This window comes from Dipodomys spectabilis, unplaced genomic scaffold (genome assembly GCF_019054845.1).
Source record: "Dipodomys spectabilis isolate Male_0828 unplaced genomic scaffold, ASM1905484v1 ptg000115l, whole genome shotgun sequence".
Classification (NCBI taxonomy): domain Eukaryota; kingdom Metazoa; phylum Chordata; class Mammalia; order Rodentia; family Heteromyidae; genus Dipodomys; species Dipodomys spectabilis.
The window spans coordinates 8,834,299-8,857,458 of NW_024870792.1; the positions used below are offsets into that span (position 1 = coordinate 8,834,299).

The following is a 23,160-nucleotide window of genomic DNA, read 5'->3' on the forward strand; positions in this document are numbered from 1 at the left end:
GCGTTGTGGCTTAAGTGGTAGAGTGCTAGCCTTGAGCTGAAGAGCTCAGGGACAGTGCCCAGGCCCAGAGTTCAAGCCCCATGACCGGCAAAAAAAAGATGATAATTAATTTCTAATGCATTTATAAGATTATTTCTTTGTTGCTTTGTATGTCCTTCCCCCACAGTATAACCCCTGCTTTCACTGTATTTGATGTCGGTATAATTTGTGGAGGGGAAGGGGAAAAGCAAGTCGTTTAAATAAGGATACAGGTGGACCTGTTGCAACAATGAGAAGTACAAGTTGTCATGTCGAACTTTACAACTTTGGTGGGGGAGGGAAGGATTGGGTGGGGGGGTGGGGGGAGGCTGGGAAGGGATGTAAAGGGTAAACAAAGGAGGAGGCTACAATGCTTGATAAGAAATGTACTCATTATCTTGCCCATATAATTGTAACCCCTCTGTACAGTATGTTCACAATAAAAAATAAAAAAAGAAGTCCATTGTGATAACAGGGCCCAAAATTTTTATATAATTGTTTTAATTTTTTAGTGACCTTTCTGTTTTATTTAAAGATAACGTATTTAAAATAATCCTTTAATTCCTTTATTTATTCTACAAACTTTCATTAAGCTTGTTAGATACCAAAGAGGATAGATAATTTCCGCATGTAAAGAACATGCATTTGGAAGAAAAAAGTCTCAAATAAATATATAATGTGAAACATAGGGATAGGTTCAATGACTTCAAAAGGATATGAGGGAATAGAACATAAACCATTCAATTGTTTTTTTTATTGTGAAAATACCGTAGAGAGGGGTTACAATTACATGGGCAAGGTAATGAGTGCATTTCTTATCAAGAATTGTTGCCTCCTCCTTTGTTCCCCTTACCATCCCTTTCCATCTCCTCTACCCCTCTCCTCCCCCTTTCTCGCCCCGTTCAATTATTTTATATCTTGTGTTCAAAGAAGTACTCTCAGAAAATGTCACTGAGCATAGATATGAGAAAGATACAATATTCCCATTGCATTCATGAGATTAGGCCATGGTTCTAAGACTGGAGTGGTAAGAAGGATTCAGGGAGAAGGAATTTATCGCAGAAACTATTCTTTGTTGCAGCTAAGAATGTCTCTATTTTTTCCATATAAGTAATTATAACTACTTATTTCCTCAACTCTTGTGGCAAATGTTACAAACATGCTTTTTCCCCTAGAATATTTATTATACAAATTTTTGATGAAATGCAAATTTATGATTAAAAAAGAGAAAGTCTTGCTAATTTCAACAAAAGATTTGATATTCCACAGAACTAAATTGCTGAGAAAAATTTAAAAGCCTCAATTTTTGGTTCCAAAGAGTGTCAGTGAGGGCAGATCTTTCTGTTCTCCAAATATGATTTATAATTACAATTTAGGAGTGAGACTAGAGAAAGAGTTAGGCAATGAGAGACTATTTCCCTGATAAAATCTACTGTGAACTCAGAAGGACACTTTCTCATTAGAAGATATTATGAAGAACAAGTATTTTCCTAGTGTACTTGTTCTCTCTTAAGAAACACACACACACACACACACACACACACAAACACACACCCTAATTTGGCAAACTGTTTAGAATTTGTACTTGTAAGATTTGTGATTTAGAACATGGAATCTGCAAACATGCAGAGAAAATTGTCTCCCAAAAGAGAAAGCACATTTTAGGGCTGATATGTCCCCTACCACTCCAGTCCAATGATAGAACACCAGTGACGCTCACTTCTGAGACAAATTTACTGGGACCTTTTCTTGAAAAGCTAGGAATATTCTTGTTAAAGACTTAGTTGTGTTGTCTCCTAAACTGACAGGAGGGAGCCCAACCTTCAATGTGAACACATTAGGAGAAAAAGATGTTGGAGGTTTTTAGGATTAAATGAGATCATAAGATTGTGGTCCAAATCTACTAAGATTAATAACTTCATAATATGAGAAAGATTTCTCTCCTTTTATGTAGATACACAGAGAAGCCATTTTCAGTCATTATTTAGAAGGCAGCTAACTTTGGTAGTCTAAGAAGAGAGCTCTTGCCAACAAGCAAATTGTTCAGCCAGTTGATATAGTATTTACCATCCTTTAGACTGTAAAATAAATTTTCATTGTTTAAGTCAACTTCTCTGTGACTCATCATTAGAACACCCTTACTAGACTAAAACAGCTTTTCTGAGCTTTAGCCACAAAAGCCTCATGTTTTTACCTGTGAAGATGTCTGATTTGAAAGTGACAGTAAAGAAATTCTTTTCTATTGGACCTGATTTAGCATTCTTGCCAAATGCCTAACATGAACAACTTGATTGAAGGTTGCCTAAGTATTGACTTTTACTTTTACCAGCTTATCCATCAATATCAACTTCATCTATAACATTGTTCAGAGAGTTTTTAAAGCAACAGGCCCTACAAAGTCATGTGGAATACACTCCCATTGGAAAGCTACAACTGCCTTTATCATTTCCTTATTGCCTTTCCATAATTCATGCCAATTATACTGAAGCATATTACTCTAATCAATCCACAGACAGACCAATGAGCAGATATGGGTTTTACTGATATTTCAATTGTCCAGTATTCTGTTAAAAAATCTGATTGCAATGATTATAGGCCTTTTGCTTCATTGTGAGATCTACCCACACACTGACACTTACAAAGAGATTTTTGTACAATTTATTTTTATCATTTTGATCCGCTGTTTCTTTATTACATATAATATATATGTCTTCCTTACGTATAATTATAATTCCCTTAATGGGAATATGAGAAAATAAGTGAATAATAATGGTGATTAACAATAGCAACCACAACAAAGGTCCATTAATGGAAACCGGTATTTGTATTATTGTTATAACAGAGTTGAAAAATAATAATTTAACCACCCCATGGAAATGAAATGGCATTTAGGAATCTATCAACAAAATGTTAATGTATAACATGAAAACTAGTCCCAAATAATTCAAACATTGGTGATAATTATATGCTTAAAGGAGCTCAAATTAAATAAGATTTTCAACTCTTGTTTTTAGCCAGCATGTATGAATAGATGGTTTGTATTTCTGCCAGTTTAAGAAGGAAAAAAAAATATGTGATACTTCACAGATTTTCAAGTCCTTTGTGTAGACACTTCTTTGTGTAGGCCTGTTTTAATTTGTTCATTCAGGTTTTGACTGCTGGATGAACTTCTCTGCCTTATTTGCAGGCATAAGTGGCAAATCCTCAGGTTTTCTAAAGTTTATAACCTATATACTTACTTTGCTAATGTGGCTAATTAAGTTTGTGCTAAAACTCAGAATTCAGTATAAGTGGGGATAAGGTGTTGTGGAAATGGTTTTAACTAAGAACAATCAATGAAAAAGCATAGAGTTTAAGCTGAACAATTCTCTGAATTTTGAACAGGTACACTAAGTCCAGCAGTAAGTCCAGTTACTCAGAAGATACATGTAGGAAGATCTTGGGTTTAAGACCAGACTAGGCAAAAGTTGCAACAAGAGCATATCTCAAAAACATAAAATGGCTAGATGCATAGCCCAAGTGTTAAAAAAATATTTATCTAGTATGCACAAGGCCCTGGAGTGAAACTTCAGCACTGAAAAATAATTATAACTCTAATCATAATAAAAACTTACATGCGCTCATGTATTTTACTTGTAAAACTAACTGATCAGAGAAACTGTTTATTCTGCAGTTCCTTGATTGGCATTGTCTAACCATCATCTTAAAACTGCTAGTTTGGTTACATTTCAAGGAAAGTAGGAACACAGTAAGTAATATACTTACTAGTTTGATATTTTCTTGAATTGTACTTGGGTCGCTATCCCATAAATCTATTAAAATCTATTTTTAAGGGTACTCTGGTCCAGGCTCTGGTTCTGACTCTGATACTGAAGGGTCAGATAGACATATGACATTGGAAAATAAATTGTGAGGCTCTAACCAACTCAGAATACTTATCTTACAGATAAGATCTAAGAAACTACTTGAAAAGTATCAAGTCATTATGAAGAATAATATATAATTTTAATGGTAGATTGTTGCACTTCTATTGTCATTAGAAATACATGAGGTTTATATATTAAGCAAAGAGAATTTCATGATCTTTTATCTTAGTTTAAATTTGTGTCACAGATAACAAGTTTGATTTCAAAGCTATGCTGAGAGTGATGGCTGGATGTTTGAAGAATGTGTAGTGTAGGCTGAAAGTTAATAGTGAGATAAGTAAGGCTCTGTGTGGACTTGTTAAACTTTGGTATGCGCTAAATATGCAGTTACACAGCCTTGGAGCTCCCCTGGGAAATTGTCCAAACATTTATGTTCCCACAATGCTGTTTTATTTTTTTTCAAAATATATTCTTTTTCTGAGAGGGCAAAAAAAGAACAAACTGGCATTCAGACCTCTTCCTGAGATTATGCAAGTTCTACATTGGGAACATGACTTGGAAGCCCAGTAAGAAATGCTTTTTAACAACACTCTATTTTCAGACCTAGGTTATTGTGAACTCTTTGGGATTTCCAGTTTAGTTACAGTAGTGATAGATAGCAAACATCAAAACATGAAAAGAAAATAGAATACTATTAGAACTATTATATAGTTCTCTGTCTCCCTTCCCATATCATAAATTTAGTTCATTTTCTTTTTTCCTTTATTTCCCGGGTATTAATAAGCTGCAAAGTTACTCAAAATGAGAAGCAAAAAAACCATAATCTTTTGAAAAGACACAAACATGATTTAGAAACCAATTGCACATTTTTAGTGTGCAGGGGGTAGGAGTCCTGGGGCTCAGCCAAATTGCATGGTTAGAAGTAATAAACACAAAAGAGAAACAGAAAAATGGAATGATGCTCCAATATATTTTCAAATTATTTTTTGCTTCCTTTTCTACCTGTTAGGTTTTAGACTATAAATTTTTAAAAATCAGCTATAGCACAATTGTTTTTGACATAACTGTCACCTGAGTTTAGAGATCAATCATAAATTATCTCAAACGTTTATCAATAGATGCTAAAAACATGAATCAAGAAGTATAAATGTATTGCCACAATGATCATAATATAAGTAAACAGACATGAAATTTTTCTAGACAACATCAAAATGACAAGCTAATATCACATCCTGGAACTAATAAAAGACTAAGTCACTAGCTGTCTACTGTCTAATGTGCTATAAATCTAATGTTATAATTCCAATTGTTCTTATCCATTCCATGTGAGCTTCTTGCTAGTGTGTCACCGATATATTTTTATTCTCATCAATATCATTACATGTCCTTTGAGTTTTCCTCTTCCAGCTATGAAAACCAATTGACTACATATTTTAGTGCCAGTAGATATAGGTCATCAGAACATTTGTTTCCCATTGAGATGAATATGGCTTCACTTCCTACCCTGTTTCTCCTACTCTTGGTTCTCAAACCTAACCAATAAAGCTGGCTTTGAGTTTAGCACTGGATTCTTTCCAAATCAGTGCAATTTCTCTAAAAATTTTTACAGCTTCAAAGAAAAAGTAAGGGGGGGGGGTGAGGAGAAGAAAGGAGGAACAGAGAGAAGAGAGGAGAGAAGAGAGGCGAAAAGGAAGCTACTAGGGACCCATCCAGAGATATTAGTAGGATTCATTTAATGGCTCTTGTTTTCCATCTCCACTGTAATGCTGTGTTAAGCAAACAAGAATAATCTTGTAGGCAAGGAGAGGCAAGGTACCCTGTAGAAAATGAATTGACACGAATCAGCCAATTCTTGGGAAGGTAACTTTGTGTGGTAAATGTATCATGACTTCTGAATTCATATAGAGTGGGACAAATATTAATCTTCATCTGTTGATGAAGTCACTCTATTTCTGAGCCTCAGTTTTCTTAAGACGCATATTGTGTTTATTGTAGGCAAAGATTATTGGAGATGAGCCCTGTTAGTCTTTCTAGCACCTTTGTGAAAATCAGATGGCTGCAACTGTATGGGCTTGTTTCTGAGTCCTTTATTTTACTGGTCTAAATGACTATTTGTATGCCAGTAACATGTTGGTTTTGTTACTATGGGTCTTTAGTGTTGTGATACCTCCATTATTGCTCATTTTGCTCATGATTTTTGTGGCTATTCAGAGTCTTTTGCACACAAGTTTTAGAAATACTATTTCTAACTCTCTGAAGACTGTAATTTAAATTTTGATAGGGATTGCATTGAATCTGTAGATTGCTTTTGATAGGATAATCATTTTCTGTTTTGATTCTGTCAATCCATAAAAATAAGAAATCTTTCCATCTTCCTGAGATTTCTTCAGTTTCATTTTTTTGTGTTTTATAGTTTTCCTTAAAAGGTCTTTAACATCCTTAAATTTATCCCCAGGTATTTTTGAGGTCATAATGAATGGGACTTTTTTCTCTGCCTGTTCTTTGATGCTATGTAGAAAAAAACTACCAATTTTTGTTTACTTCTGTATTTTGATACTTCATTACAAGTGGTTATGAGACCCTTCATCTCTTATGAGAGCAACTTGTTATGATGATGTGAGTCCTCACTCCTAAAAGAGTAGTCAAAATGATTCTATCAGTTACAAGACCCTTAGCAGAGTCCAAATCAGTAAGGATGCTTCATCAATCTGTAAGCTAAATAAAACCTTATTTCTTTTACAGTCAAATTACATTAGGTATTTTGTTAAGTAATAAAACATAGCAGATACTTCATATAACCAGACAGTTCCATTCCTGGATATATATCCAAGAGTAATGCAAAAATATATCTAAATGAAAATTTATGAACGAATATTCATAGAATTACTCATAGTATCTAATGAGTGGCAACAGCGCAAACATTCATTAACTGCATTACAGAAATAATGCTGTGAGTTATCAATATTACAGGCTATTTTCAACATTAAAAATCTGATAATACTATTGCATAAGTGAAACTAGAAAACATTATAGAGTGAAAGAAGCCAGCAGAAGGGTTACCGTTACATAAGTCAGGTAATGAATACATTTCTTTTTTTAGCAATGTCATGCCTTCCCTCACTCTCTCCTAGTTCTGCCCTCCTGTCTCTATCCACAAGTTGTAGAGTTCATTTTCAACATAGTACCTAGTGAATACCACTGCATTTCCCTCTGTACATCACCTTTATAATTTTGATTAAAATGCAGAAAAGGAAAAAACACAGGAAAATAAAAGGAAGTCAACAGAAAAGTCCACATATAATTCAACTGCTCTTTTCTAGCAACTGATAGACAGAGACAATATGAGACATTGGTTTTCCATGTATATGGAGATGGGGAAATTGAGGGAGAAAAGAAATGCTAAAGGGTCAGGGTTCCCCTATGAGATAATGAAAATGACACAAAATATTCTAAATGTAAAACACAAGGAATATTCTAAAAACTATATTGCATTATTAAAAATCAAATATATCAGAATCTATATTTTGTGATTATCAAAATAATTTGCATAACAGTGAAAAGATAATCCCAACTGAGAAAACATTTAATATATTTTATATGCATATTATATGTAAAATATAACATAATAGAATATATAAGTTCCATGTATGCTATATTTACATATGGTATATATAGTGTATATGCATCTTATATATGCATAGTATGTTATAATATATTATGTTATATATGCTATATTTATATATGTATAATATAGTACAATCTATCATTACTATATATGTTATGTATATTTTATGTATGTAAGATACATATTTATTTGACAAAGAATTTATGTCTATATATATAACAAAAAGAATTCCTACAAATCAATAATGATGAAAAGAAAAAATAACATGAAAAGAAAACTAACAAAAAAATGGATTATGCTGCCAGAAATTGAAAGGGGAACTGGTGCTGGTTTGGTTTCTTTACAAACGTGGTACTCAAACATCTTTTGGAAGAGGTCATATCTGACTTGAACTGCAGAAGAACTACTGTCATTCTAGTTTAATAAGAATTTTTCTAGAACTGCAAAGAGTAATTTCAGTATCAAGAATGTTATCAGAATAGGAAACAGTGATTTTAAATGCCAAGCCTAGAATGAATTTGATCTCTTCAAGAATCACCAGTTTGCAGTGAATATAAAGCCAAGTGAGTGCAAGAGTCTGAGAAGATAAATGTGAAGAGCTAGCTGGGAATGACTGTTTCTCTTCTTCCCAGAAACACCTCACATCTCCCACCTCATGTTTCTAATGCCCCCGTGCAGGACTAGTAAAACTTATCACTTCAGTTTGCCCAGAACTGAGTATGTCCCTAATATTCACACCAAGCAATATTTATTTTAACTTAAAAGTTTTATGACAAGCACAACAGCTCATTCAGAGTATCCTTGAATGCTCTGCTCTTCCTAACCTTTATCTACCTGGTTACTCAATTTAATGAATGTTTAACTCAAAATGTCTCATGTGCCCATTTCCCTTCAGTTTCACTGATAAAACCATGCTCATAATTTCCAGCTGATCCTCTGTGATAGTCTGTTGGTCTTATTTAGATTCTTTAGTTATAATGTAATTTATCTCTGCATATCCTATATTTTTTCAGAATACATACCACATCATGTACATTTTTAAATTTTTCTAGTTCATAAAATCTTCTGGGATTTCACCATGTGAATCATTATCCTCAAAATGTTCTTAGTTTCAATTTGCTAAGGATCCGAGTCTTCGATATATGCTCAAACCTCTCTTGTTTAACTTATGACATTCAACTAATTACTAAAACAGCTATATAATCTCCTTTGTTTACAAAGGAGGAGGCAACAATCCTTGATAAGAAATGTATTCATTATCTTGCTTATGTAATTGTAACTCCCCTGTATGGTATTTTCACAATAAAAGAAAGAAAGAAAGAAAGAAAACAAAAATATTCTGATTCAAATTACAATTAAAGAGGCTGAAGAAGAAAATCTGAAGCCAATACCTCAGAAAGAGGTGCCTTTCTAAAGAATCAAAGTGAAAGATTAATGATGCTGGCATAAACATCACACTTGAACATTAAAAATCATGGACAAAAATACTTTTAAGTATGCTTCAATATTTAAAAATATTAGTTGCATGTGTTAATATTTTGGAGACTAGACTGGATATCTACAGTTAATGAAGTATAAATAAAGCCTAACAATCTTGATTAAACTGTCACAATTTATTGTGATTAGTCACTATAACAAATGACATTTGAAGATGTCTCAAACAACCCAGGTAGAAGAATGCACCTATGGCAGGTTTAATTATTTACAGTACTGTCATGCATGTATCTGCCAACAGACAAATCACCATTCTACTATATGGAATTCAATACTGGGAAAACTTAAATATAAAGTGAAGATTATGTTACTTAATACTTAAAAAGTTGAGAAGAAATGAATTTTGATAAACTTGAAAATGCTATTACAAGACTTTGGAAAGTAGTATGGAGGTTCCTCAAGAGACTCCACAGAGAGTTCCCCTATGACCCAGCAATCCCACTTTGAGGCATTTATCCAAATGATCACAAACAAGACCATACTAAAGCTACCAGCACAACTATGTTTATTGCAGCATTTACCATAGCTAAGATATGGAACCAACCCAGATGCCCCTCAGTAGATGAATGGATCAAGAAAATGTGATATATATACACAATGGAATTCTATGCCTCCATCAGAAAGAATGATGTCCCATTTGTTAGGAAATGGAAAGAGTTGGAAAAAGTTATATTAAGTGAAGTAAGCCAGGCCCAAAGAAACATAGGTTCCATGGTTTCCCTTATTTGCAATAACTAGTATATGTCTGAGACAAGCAGAAAAATGTCAGATAAGTTGATATTAGGCAAAATGAACCCCAAGATAAGGACTCCAATGTTTTTTTTCTTTCTTGCTATTGTTTCTAACATATTTACAAGTTGATTGTTTTGTTGCTTTGTATGTCCCTCCCCCACAGTATAATCCCTGCTTTCACTGTATTTGATGTTGGTATAATTTGTGGAGGGGAAGGGAAAAAATTGTTTAAATAGGGATATAGGTGGACCCATTGCAACAATGAGATGTACAAGATGTTATGTTGAAAAACGAACTTTACAACTTTGGCGCTGGGGGAAGGGGTGGGCCCAGAGACATGGGGTGTGGGGGGAGGAGATGGGAAGGGATGGGGAGGAGGCTACAATGCTTGATAAGAAATGTAATTGTAACCCCTCTTTATGGTATTTTCACAATAAAAATAAGTAAAAAAATAAAATAAAATAAATACAGTCTAAATAAAATATCAATCAAATAGAAAGAAAGTGAGCATAGCAATAGGGGGGGAATGTGGTGAATAACTTCAAGGCAGGAAATAAGTTGAAATATCAAGGAAAATATTCTAATTTTCAGGAATGAGATAGGGAGAAGAGAGAGAGTGTGTTTTGTGTGGAGATTAGTAGGTGGTTGAGAGTCTGAGAGAGTAGGGGAGTCAGAGTGGGTAGATTGGTTAGTTTAGATAGTTGCGAGGAGTTTTTCCACTGAGAGAAGAACAGCATACTGATGGCTAGCACAGAATCAAAGTACAAGCAATATGAAAACTATTCCCACGCTTCTTTGCTGATAAAGGGAAGCTATTTACATTATTGAAATTCAACTTGAAACAAAGAGTTCAATTTAAGAATGGAGGAAACATTTGAACAGACACCCATACAAAGGACAAATGTACTTACCATTATCATTGGAGATCTGAGAACTGAAGCAATAATGAAATACAAGAAGACACCCATTAGGATAGCTAAATCCCAACCAGCTGAAACATATGTGAAAGGAAGATGGAATTGCAAAATAGTATGATTGTTTTTAAAAGGAGATGAGTCCACATGGGGCCAGTGGCTGCATTTCTATCTACTTTAGGAGGCTGAGATCTGAGGATGGTGGTTCAAAGCCAGGCCAAGCAGGAAAGCCTGTGAAAGTCTTTTTGTTTTGTTTTGTTTTTTATTGTGAAAATACCGTACAGAGGGGTTACAATTACATGAGCAAGATATCGAGTACATTTCTTATCAAGCATTGTTGCCTCCTCCTTGTTTCCCCTTCCCATCCCTTCCCATTCCCCCCTCCTCTGCCAACCCCCCCCCCCCCCCCCCCCCCCCCCCCCCCCCCCCCCCCGCCTCCCCGCCAAAATTCTAAAGTTCGTTTTTGACAAACGTATGGTTAGATGTCGGGAAGTAGGTAGCAATGCCTTAACCATATGCATGTTGTCAGGCCCAAGGGCTGCTTCCATCCTTGTCAAGGGGCCTGCTAACCTTCTCTCCTTTCATACAACACAAGCCTGTGAACATCTTATCTCCAATTAACCACCAGAAAGCTAAAAAGTGAGCTATGGCTCTTATAATAAGGGCACTAACATTGAACTCAGGGAGTAGGCAGTCTTTTAGATTTTTCCCCTCAATGTTAGTGCCCTTATTATAAGTTGAGCCATAGCTGGCACGCACACACACACACACACACACAGAGTTAGTAATTCCTTATGAAAGTATACAGTCTTAATATGTGAAATAGCAATCATTCTCCTAGTGGTTAATCCACACAAAAGAATTGTTTTCTGTATTACAACAATAAGAATGAGCTATTAAGCCATAAAGAATGTAGAGAAAATTTAAATGCACATTGCTAATTTCAGATTACATATTGTTAAATTGTCCTTTGTTGTCATATGAACTCAACATGAAATCTACTCTCTTAAACCTTTAAGTGCTGTGTTCTGAACAATAAGCACTAGGCTTTGCAACAGATCTCTAGAAGTTATTCAGCTAGCATAAGCAAACTCTATGGGCATTGACCAACTTCCCTTTTCTTCTACTATTCCAGTTCCCACAACTAAGCAACTACTATTGTACTCTGCTTCTCTGAGTTTTCCATTATACATAGTACCTGAGAATGTGAAAATTTGGGGAAAAAAAACTAACTAAAAAATTTCTTAATGTAGACCTGCAATCATTTCTTGAATATTAGAACAGAAGCCTATATATACATATATAAAAAAAACAAAATAAAAACAATCAGCAAAGGAGAACAGTTATGGAATGTGAAAAATGATACTCTTTGTCTTTATATTGATTTTTCAAATGACTTAATGGAATTATAATTCACATTTCATAACATCTAAAACTTAAAATATGCAAGTTAATGATTATTGTACTGTAATCACAGTTAAAAAATTATTATCCAATTTGAGAACAATTTTTATAATTTAAAAATTCAGATGAATTAACATTCTCTTAATAATCTGTCTCTATAGATTTTGCACATTTCATAAAAATGGAATAATATTTGGTCCTTCAAAATTAGTATCTTTTACTAACATAGTTCTTTCAAGATTCACCCATATGTAATATTACCAATATTTAATGAATTCTTTGATTTTACTTACATATTATCATGTGGTCATTTGTATCATTTTGGGACTAAAAAAATATTGCCATTAGCAAATATGTGAATATCTTATGTACGTACATTTTCTTTCTACTTATGAATCTTTGTTGGAGTTGAATCTTTGCCCATGCTTGTTGTCTGATATTTTGGTTATAGCCATCAAATACTTGTGTGAAGTGCTTTCTTACAGTTTGGATTTCCCTTCCCTGTTGACTAGTGATGTCCAGCATCTTTTAATTCTTGCTATTCATCTGAATGTCTTTTTAGGGAAATGTCTCAGTATATGCTTTACCTACTTTTTAATGATTATCATTTTATCATGAGTTGGAATAGTTCTTCATAGCTAGTTATTCCTCTGGAAGATTCTATAGCCCCTAATGACACCAAAATCTAAAGATTCTCAGATATTTTGTATCAAATGGTAGATAGTTTTCATATTACTCCCTATATTGCCTCATATGGTTTGAACAATATCCACATTACCTATAATACCTAACATAATACAAATGTAATATAAACAGTTACAATGTATTATCTCTGATGACAAGAAATAAATTCTATACATGTTCAATGCATATACTTTTATTCTGAATACTTTATATCCATAGTTGAATTTTCAGATGTAGAGGGTCAAATACATTGTAAGTCCTTAAGTCCTTTATCAAATATAGACCTCTCAAAATATTTTCTTTCATTCTGGAGATACTTTTTACTTTCTTGACAGATTACTTTAGGATGCTTCTAATCCTGATTGAATTGAATTGAGCCTGACTGTTGCCTGTACTTTTGATATCATGTCGAAGAGGCTTTGCCTAACAAAATATCAGAAAGATCTATCCCTAGGCTCATATGATTTAATCATATGACAAACTTTAGACTTCACATTTACGTTGTTGATCTATATACAAGGGAAAGGTCCAGTTTCATGCTATGCACATGGAAATCCAGATTTCCCACAATTATTTGTTGAAAAGATCATTCTTTTCCTACTGAGAGCTCCTGGCAACTTGTAAAAATCAGGTGACTCACAGGTATTAATTGTACAATTAATGCTTTTGGGTAGCAAATATGGTTACTGCTGAGTTTTGATGTCTTCAAGAACATGTAATAGACATAGTCTATGTGGTCCTGTATCATATATGTCATCCTTCATTTGTTTGATGGTTAGCATCCAGATCATATCACAGGTCTAGTCATGTACTCATGTGTGCAGTACATCTCCTTCTAGGTTCACTGATACTAACCCTAGTGATCAAAGCCTAAATTTTTTGATACCACTCCAACTCTATTGACAGTACCTTAAGCAAAGATGTTTAGAGTCTAGTTCATGAACTCTTGTCCATATTCCTTTGGTTAAGGCAGCACATCATGGCAAGGTTGTACAACAGAGCAAACCAATATACTTCATGGTCACAGAGCAAATCAGCAAGAACAAAGAATCTCTATGAGAAGGGATCAAGTTTCAAAACAATGAATATCTTCTATATCACTCAAGAGCTCCAAGTCAGAGGCAATTAACAATGGGCAAACAAAATCAAACACATTTCTCTGAAAGGAAAATTCAGATGGCTGGAAAACATGTCAAAGCATGCTCAAAAATATTAAGCATTTTGGAAAGTAAAATTAAAAGAACAAAGACACAGTACCTCACACTTCTTAGGCTGGCTATTTCAAAAACATCAAACAGTGTTGTGGTGTAATTATACCTCTGATATTTGTTGGAAGAAATATGAAAAACAGAATGGAGGTTATTCAAAAAATTTGCGTTCCCTTCTCTGTGTATATACCATAAACAATTGAAATCAAAATCTTGAAAAGATTTCTACATTCTCATTTTCATAGCATCATTGTCCCAACATTTCAAGATATGAAAACAATCCAAGTATCAATATATGAATTGATAAAAAAATATGTTATACCCATATAATGGAAAACTATTCAGCCTGATAAAGGAATCTTGCCATTGCAAAAGTATGAAATATGAAGACATTTTTTCTCAATGAAATAAGCCAATCAGATAAAAAAGATAATGTACCCTTATACATAGTGCAATATAGTCATATATTTCTTTAATCTGTTAAAGAGAAGGCCTAAAAGAAATGACAGCCAAACAAACAAAAAAAAAGTAAACTACAAAATCCATCTTGCTTTGCTCAATTTACATAGATTGCTTGGTATAAAACCAAGACATCTAAGCAGTAACGAGGTTCCTCAAAAGACTCCACATAGAGCTCCCTTATGACCTAGATCCCACTTTGGGGCATTTACCCAAATGATCACAAGACCATACTAAAACTCCCAGAACAACTATGTTTATTGCAGCATAATTATTTACCATAGCTAAGATAAGGAACCAGCCCAGATGTCCCTCAGTAGATGATTGGATCAAGAAAATGTGGCGCGTGCGCGCGTGTGTGTGTGTGTGTGTGTGTGTGTGTGTGTGTGTGTGTGTGTGTGTGTAATGGAATTCTATGCCTCCATCAGAAAGAATGACATTGCTCCATTTGTTAGGAAATGGAAAGACTTGGAAAAAGTTTTATTAAATGAAGTAAGCCAGGCCCAAAGAAACATAGGTCCCATGGTTTCCCTTATTTGCAATAACTAGTATATGTCTGGGACAAGCAGAAAATGTCAAAAGCTATGTACATATGACCAGCTAAGATGAAGTTAAGTGAAATGAACCCCAAGATAGAGACACAAGTGGTTTTTTCTTTCATGCTATTGTTTCTCATGTATTTATAATGTGCCATGTGTTTTTGTTGTTGTTGTTGTTGCTTTATATGTTCCTCCCCAGTGGTATAACCCCTGTTTTCACTGTATTTATGTTGTTCTAATTTGGGGAGGGGAAGGGGAAAAAAATGTTTAAATAGGGATACAGGCTGACCGATTTTAATAATGAGATGTACAAGACACTATGTTGAAAAATGAACTTTACAATTTAGGCAGGTTGGTGGGGGAGTGTAATTGTGGAGGTGGGAGGAAGGGATGGTAGGGGAAAAACAAAGGAGGAGCCAATAATGCTTGATAGGAAATGTACTCATTACCTAGCTCATGTAACTGCAACCCCTCTGTACAGTATTTTTACAATAAAAAATTATAAAAAAAAGCATAATCAAGAAAACATTGACTACTTTAATAAATGTAGCAGATGAGAAAGAACTCTAACTGATGCATATTTCTGACCTCAAAGACAGCAAACATAATGCCTCAAACTCTATGTGGTCTGTAAATGGTGATTTCCTTCCCAAGACTAGAGTATGGGACTGAGAGGGACTAACTTTCCAGAGCAAGAAACATAACTGCAATCTCAGAGACATTATCACAATCAGCATCAGCAGTCAGTTACTCCTTCTTCTGGTTATGATGCAATTAAAATATTTTACCTCTGTGATCTTAGCCTGCAAAATGCATAGCTCTGATTAAAACAAATTCAGGCAAATTCCAATAAAGAGGATTTCAGTATGAATTGGAAATGATACATTTTTTAAAAGCTACAATCATGGCTGAAAAAATTCTAGGATAAATTCTGAGGCCACCAAGTTTTAGCTTTAGGATTATCCAGAGTTTTGAACATTCTCTAAGAATCCCTATATTGTTCAAATTAATTTACTTGTCCCAAAAGAAAATAAAAGTCAATAGTAGGTCAAAAGAAAAAAAATGCTGCTGATATCCCAAACTTGAAACCAGATGGCAGTAGAGTATTAAGATTTGCTGGGAAATGTGGAGTAAAAGTCAGTAATGAAAGAAAAGCACTGGTCCAAGGTTCATTGTGAAATACTAAAACTGTGGACTGTCAGTGTGACCATGCGTGCTGGAAATGACATCAACACTCAGCAATTGGGGGAGATTACACAAAATATAACAACTGCCATGAGCTGGTTATAGATGAAATAATGCACTTTCAAAAATAAATTTTACCTCTATATGGTATTCTCACAATAAAAAAATAAATTTTAGTAACAATGGATAAGGACTTTGAAAACTTGCAGAGAAAACAGGGTTTACAGAATGTGCCAAGTACTGATTTTTTTCAACAAAATCATTGCCTATCAGAATCCTATTTAGACATGACTAAAAACAAGTAAGTCTAAGTATGAATCAGATCTAGTCCTAGACATCTAGAACCCATGAAGCTGTTGAACCATTTGTAAAAAACAAACAAAAAAAACTAACTTCAAGCTGGGCACTGGTGTGGCTTACTCCTTTAATCAGGAGGCCAAGATCTGAGGATCATGGATTGAACCCAGCCTGGGCAGAAAAGTTTGGGAGACTGTTATCTCCAATTAACCACCAGAAAACCAGAAGTGTCACTGTGGCTCAAAGTAATGTTAGCCTTGAGTGAAATATCTCAGGGACAAGACCCAGGTTCTGAATTCCAGCCCTATGACTGACAGAATCAATCAAACAAACAAAAATTCATGTATTTTTCCTGGGAAATCCCACTGGGAGCCAGATGATCAAGAATCATTGCTATTAAAAGCAAGTGCCTGCCTTGACCATCTCACCCAACTCTACTTGACTTTTGTCTAAATGCAAAAGGTTAAAAGAAAGAAGAAATCAGTATTCTATTGATTTCAAGATAAAAAGTTTTATTTCAACTATAGCTATGTGAAAGTATTTTCCTATATTTACTCTTTGCAATCATAATCCCCAAAACAACTACTCAAAATTTCTTTATACATCAACTGATGCTATACTTGGTGAAAATTATTTTTAATTGTACATTTTAAAATCATTTTATCTATGTTCTATTTACATAGAAGAATACCCTTCCCTTTGTCTGGAAGAAACTACTTCTTCCTTCTGGGAACTACATTTACCAGTGTTACATCCCCAAAATGATACAATTCCCATAAGATGTTTTATGTTATTGCCTGATGAGATTAGGATCCACTAAATCTAGCATAGGACCCTTTATATCAATGCATGCATCTCACACTGCTGTATTTCACATAGTTCAAAGAGTAATACTCTGTTTCCAACTCAAAACTAGCAGTGTTATTCTCAAGTTGTTTGAGCTTGGTGGGAAGGAGAGAGCCCTCAGCTTGATGGAAGAATGTTTGCGTTCTGAGAAGTGACCATGTTTCCTTCTAGGAAGAGAGGGAAGGTGGGAGAAAGAGGGGAGCGGGAGAGAAGAAGAGATTGAAAGGGAGAAAGAGAGACAAAGACAGAGACACAGAAAGACAGAGAAGAGGAGAGAGAGAGAGAGAGAGAGAGAGAGAGAGAGAGAGAGAGAGAGAGAGACTTTTATAAGGAGTGCAGTGATATACAGGACTCCTTGTGGTTTTCAGTTTCCAGGAATAGTTGTTTCTGCCTTTCCAGTCCTAGAAAATTGGTTAATAACTGTTTGGATTAAATTTTTCCAAGCTGGCTTCAGATTCAGGCACCCAAAGAAAAAATTTACATGAGTTTAATTGCACTCCACTTTAGGCTGACATAACCTGAACCTTGGGCCACATGATACGAAGCATAACAGTGCTAGATTTATTATAGAATTCAATGGAAGTAGAAGGCAAATAAGACAAAACTTAGAAGTTTTGTAGAAAGATTCTTCAAAATCATGGACATTTTATGCATATGTATTTTTGTGGGTTCGCATAGTATACAGCACAATTTACAAAGTATACAACTACTGATTAAATATCATGTGTGTTACTATTCTCAAGGTGTCCTGAGAAAAGACGCATCTCGCTAGTAGGTTTAATGAAACTTAAAGCAAAGTGGAATGTACGACCTTGTCCTGAATTTTCAGTCTAAATACATGTTAATTTGTGCACATTGTATCTGGGGATGAGTGTCTGTTGCACTACTGAGTTCACACAATGCCTGCAATTGTATTTATTGAATGGCCCTTGCTTTCTTCCTTTCTCTGGACAACTAGTGGATGGGCAAGGGCTGCCTAAACATTAGACATTTCCTCTCATCTTTGGATCCAAAGGAGAGATCATCTTTTTCTTTTTTAATAATACATTGTATTTTTTTTCATTTCCTCCCCTACTTTGGCTACGACCCTTTAAATCATTTTGAAACAGGAAATGGCTCTATCTCCTCCTGAAATCTGTTTCCTTTTGAGTGGAAAAATGTGGTTCATCACTCACAGTCACTTTCCTGTGGGGCATGATGACTGTGGAGGGTGGGGGAAGAATGACCTGGGGAAGGGAGTGCCTGCAATGGCAGATATTTCTTTTGCCTGCTGGTTTTTCTGTCTCTAATCTCATTGAAAACCTGGTTAGGAAATTCACTGTAAAACATGATCAAAGGAAAAACAAAGTTGGAATTTCTGCAAATGTGTTTCCCTATTGGAAGAGGGATCAAATGAAAGAACAAAAGAAATCAGAAATAGATTTTTTTTTTTGTTAAGAAGGTAATAAAAGTGCAATAATTTTTTTAATATTGTTAGTCCAGACTAGGCAAGAATAGTGATATGGACAATGCAATTGTACAAGAAATTAGATCTCAGTACACACTTATCCATCTGGGTCTATATTTAATACCATGTGTCAATGAGACCTATTAGTTTGTGTTCTCAATGTTGAAATATATGCACTTACATATAATTAAAAATACATGCACCTAATCTGCGCTTGTCAATTATTTTGAATGCTAATACATGTTATAAGTAGGAATTGTACATGATGTGGAGTGAGATTAAAATGTCTTAGGAATTTGTGTTGGGGAGTATTTGTAAGTTCTACCAAGTCTAGAGATAGGTCGCAGCAACACTTTTGCTTATTGGGTGTGTTTTGGTTCTACATTTCAGAAATGACTCACAAAATGAAGAAAGAACACATGTTTTGGGCCTCTATATGTCTGCTACTCAGTCTTGCTCCTGGAACTCTGAATGAAAATCCTGAGGAGGATGAAGAATATACCAGTGTCACAGGTAAATGTTAGAAGCTTCTGCATTTTTAGGTAATCAAGGTTGCTGATTTTAATATAAGTACAGTTATATATTTTGATTGTGTCAGAAAAAATATTTTTTAATTTAGGATTTTTTTTTGGGTCCGGTTGTGGGCCTGAACTCTGGGCCTGGGCACTGTCCCTCAGCTCTTCAGCTCAAGACTAGCGCTCTACCACTTGAGCCACAGCAACACTTCCAGGAAGTTTTTTTTCTTTTTGCTTATGTGGTGCTGAGGAATCAAACCCAGGGCCTCAGGCTTGCAAGGCAAGCGCTCTACCCTGAGCAACCTTCCCAGCCCCAGAAAAAATATTTTTGTATCAAAATAGCCTTTTTCCCCTTAGTAAATTTTTTTTAAAAATATAGTCATCTTTAGCCTCCATCCACAATCAATTTACTTTTAAAAGAAATACTTCTTCAAGTCTCTACTTAGCATGAGCCCAGGACGATTTAGATCCTCCTTTCTCTGCTTCAGAATGATGAAATCACAGGTGTACATTACCACCATATTCATCTAGACCTTCAGTCTTCATGTAGCCTTGAAGATATCTGGACTGACTTCCATTCATACTCTTAGCTACTTTTATTTTTTGTTTCTGTTTTAAGTTAACCTTGCAACATCAAGTTCCCATATCTGATAAATTTAATTTTGGAAGTACAATTTGTCACATTATGCTGAGACCTTACCATCATTATATAGAAAAATGTATGTTTTCTGAAATAGAATACTATCATTGATAATATAATTATATTATAAGTATATATGATAGACCCAAGTTGTTTGGCATTACTAGATGTTGAACTCACACTAGACAAGTGTGCTACCCTTTGAACTATACCCCTTAGCCTTTTATACTTTATTTTTTTAGACAGGATCTTGTGCTTTTTATCTAGGCTAGCCTCAGACTACAATTTTCCCACCAATGTCTGCCATAGCTGGGACTGTAGGCATGAAGCACCACCTGAAGATAGGACCTGATTAGTTTTTATGCCTGGGTTGACTTTTAAATGCAGTCCCTGTATCTCAGCCTCCCAAGTAGCTGGGATTACAAGTATGAGCCAGGGTGGATGGCCCAAATGGTAAACTTAAAAACTCAAATCACTGGGGAGAATGCTATAAAATAAGTTTCTTGATAAGAAAAACATGATAATATAAACAATATTGGTAAGATTAAAAAAATCTTTGGGGCTATGAAAGAAAATTAGCAGGGAATGTTTAGGGAAAGGTATATCACTTTCATGAGACAGAATCAGACATGAACAAGTTTACAGATTCATTTATGTCTGATTCTAAATCAGTGGTTTTCCCTTCCAGAACTTTTTTTTAACTTTTTTTTTTTTTTTTTTTTTTTGGTGCCCATCCTAGGCCTAGGCACTGTCCCTGAACTTTTTGCTTGTTTGTGTGTTTGTTCAAGGTTAGCACTCTACCACTTGAGCCACAGCTGCACTTCTGGCCCATTAGTGGTTAATTGAAGGTATGAGTCTCACAGACTTTCTGGCCTAGGCTGAATTTGAACCACACTCCCCAGATCTCAGCCTCCTGAGTAGCAAGAGTTACAGATGTGAGCTACCAGCACTAACCTTACCTCCCTGAACCTTTTGAAATCAGGAGTTATTGAATTTCTCCAACTCTGATCATCTTAATATGTAAACTAGGGTGTAAATAAATATAGTATGTAAACTAGGGATGTAAATAAATACTTCCATCAGAGTGTTACACACACAGTTTCTAGTAATTTTTTGTGTTCTTGTTCAAAGGCAAAAGAACCTGTTTGTATCTTCTTTTCCAGAGAAAATCAGATCTTTAGTGAGAGAGGCCATCATCATCCTCATGGGACTCAATTTTCTGGGCGCCCTAGATCCATAGGCAAGATTGATTTTCTAGCAATTGAGGTATATCATGAGATCAGACACCAAATAGTAAATGGAGCCTTGTATCTGTCATCTCATCAGGAAGGCTAAGATTATAATCCCATACCAGGAGACTCAAAATATGTAGAATCAATTACAGAAATGATTAAATATGAGACATCACTCTATCTGGCTGAATTGGATTGAATTCATATGATATGGTCCTGTGACCTTCTGATTTTTGCCATCATCTTTACTTTTATTGACATTTGCTTCAAGTTTCAAATTCATGTCTCAGGAAAGTAACTCTGGACCTGCTTGGCCGGGTGAGCCCTTACACAAGCCTCAGTCTCCTGAATGTTTATGTCAGCTAGTCTTGAGGAGTCCCACTCCCTGATCATCAGATTTTCAGGGACAGCATGGGACCAACAGATCCATGGAAAACATGCAACTGTTAACACTGAAATGCTTATCAAGTAGAAAGTGAAAAGACAGGCTAGGTTCCCTGGTTTTTGCCTGGGGTGGTATGGTACCTAGGTATTGAGGGTCCCACTACACAACGCTTCCCCCTCATGCTGGGATACTATTCCCTGGTGTGAGGCATACAAAGAATACTTCCAAATTGAATTTGTATGAGAAACACGTTAAGCCAAGTGCAGTGGCTCACACCTGTAATTCAAACTACTTGGTCAGCAGAGACAGGAGGATTTTGTTTTGAGCCACCAGCTTGACTACACAAAGTAACTGACACCCAATCTCAAAGATTAAGCTGGTGATGATTCACTTCTGTGATCTCAGCTAATACAGGACGCAGAGCTAAAAGGATTGTGGTTTAAGGCAGAACAAGACAAAAGTTCACTAGTATGTCTGAAAAATTATTGAAGTGAAAGGTCTGGCAAAATGGTTCAAGTGGTAGAGTGATTTCCCAGCAAAAATATACCAAAAGAAAGACAGAGATGGAGAGAGGGAGGGAAGAAAGAAGGAGAGAGGAAGGAGAGAAAGAGAAGAGAAGGGAAGGAAAATGAAAGGAAAGGAAAGGAAAGGAAAGGAAAGGAAAGGAAAAAAAGATTAAAATGTGAATGACTATTTTTTAAAACTGTTAACATGAAATTTCCCTATTTTTCATCATTGAAACTATATTGAGCATTACCAATTCATTTTTAAAATGTCTTGAGGGAAAATTGCATAATTAATTCTATGTGCCTTGTCCAATGTCATTTTAAGGATCTTTAATTTCACAGGCTTGTGACAAGCACTCTTATTTAGAATTTACAATAAAGTTGCTCCTTAATCATATGAACAGCTATGAATTAAGTCTATCAATTAAGGGTACAAATTTGAAACATTTAGTTAAATCTGTAATGCTATTCTACAAATTGTAGAGATGAAACCTGTCTTACAAAGATGCTGTGATCATTAGACGATACAATTACAAAAGGTCTGAGTACTATAATTACTGAGTAAAATTAGTTATTATTATTATTACTGGAACTACACAAACTTATTACTACCTTTGCTTTTCTGGTGTGTTCTCACCCCCCTGTGGCAAAATTGCTAAATGACAGGCTGAACTTTACTTGCCCAACAGAGAAAATGGAAGACAAACAGTATGACTATTAAAATTATATAAATCAAGAGTGGAAACATAGAGCAACCAGCACTGATAAATATAAATTTAAATTGATTTATAATATAAATATAAATTGATTTATATCTGTGCAATTCAGGTGTAGTTTATGATTTTCAGGTGTAGATCTTGCCACAAAAAGTGCCAACTAGAATAATAGTTTGGTGCTTTAATCAAATTAATTTACTAATTAAGACTATGATTTTTTTCTGATACACATTCCTTCCTTATTAAAAGAAATGACTTATTTACTATTTCCTGATGGTTTTTTTCTCCATGATTACATTATATATAATTATTTATTATGATTTCCTGTAAGGGCAACAGGCATCTCTGTGCAAATGGCTTATCGTTGGAAAATTGTAAATGCCACAATTTTGGAATCCCTGGCTCATTTCTTGAAATTATTTGAGCAAACACTGAGGCCTGATTTTTA

At 34.9% G+C, this 23,160-nt stretch overlaps 1 protein-coding gene and 1 non-coding gene across 4 annotated transcripts in view; one reads left to right on the forward strand and one right to left on the reverse strand.

Annotated features, from left to right (window-relative positions):
- Positions 1 to 23,160, forward strand: part of Tfpi (tissue factor pathway inhibitor) — a 66,727-nt gene that overhangs the window by 14,351 nt on the left and 29,216 nt on the right. For all 3 annotated transcript variants that reach the window (XM_042688370.1, XM_042688371.1, XM_042688369.1), the window contains exon 2: positions 19,109 to 19,231. In XM_042688370.1, coding sequence (XP_042544304.1) covers positions 19,111 to 19,231 — 121 coding nt within the window. In that variant the 5' untranslated portion in view covers positions 19,109 to 19,110. The remainder of the gene's footprint in view (positions 1 to 19,108; positions 19,232 to 23,160) is intronic.
- On the reverse strand, positions 11,116 to 11,241 carry LOC122115078. The gene has a single exon (XR_006148693.1). It is a non-coding gene; the product is annotated as a U6atac minor spliceosomal RNA (small nuclear RNA).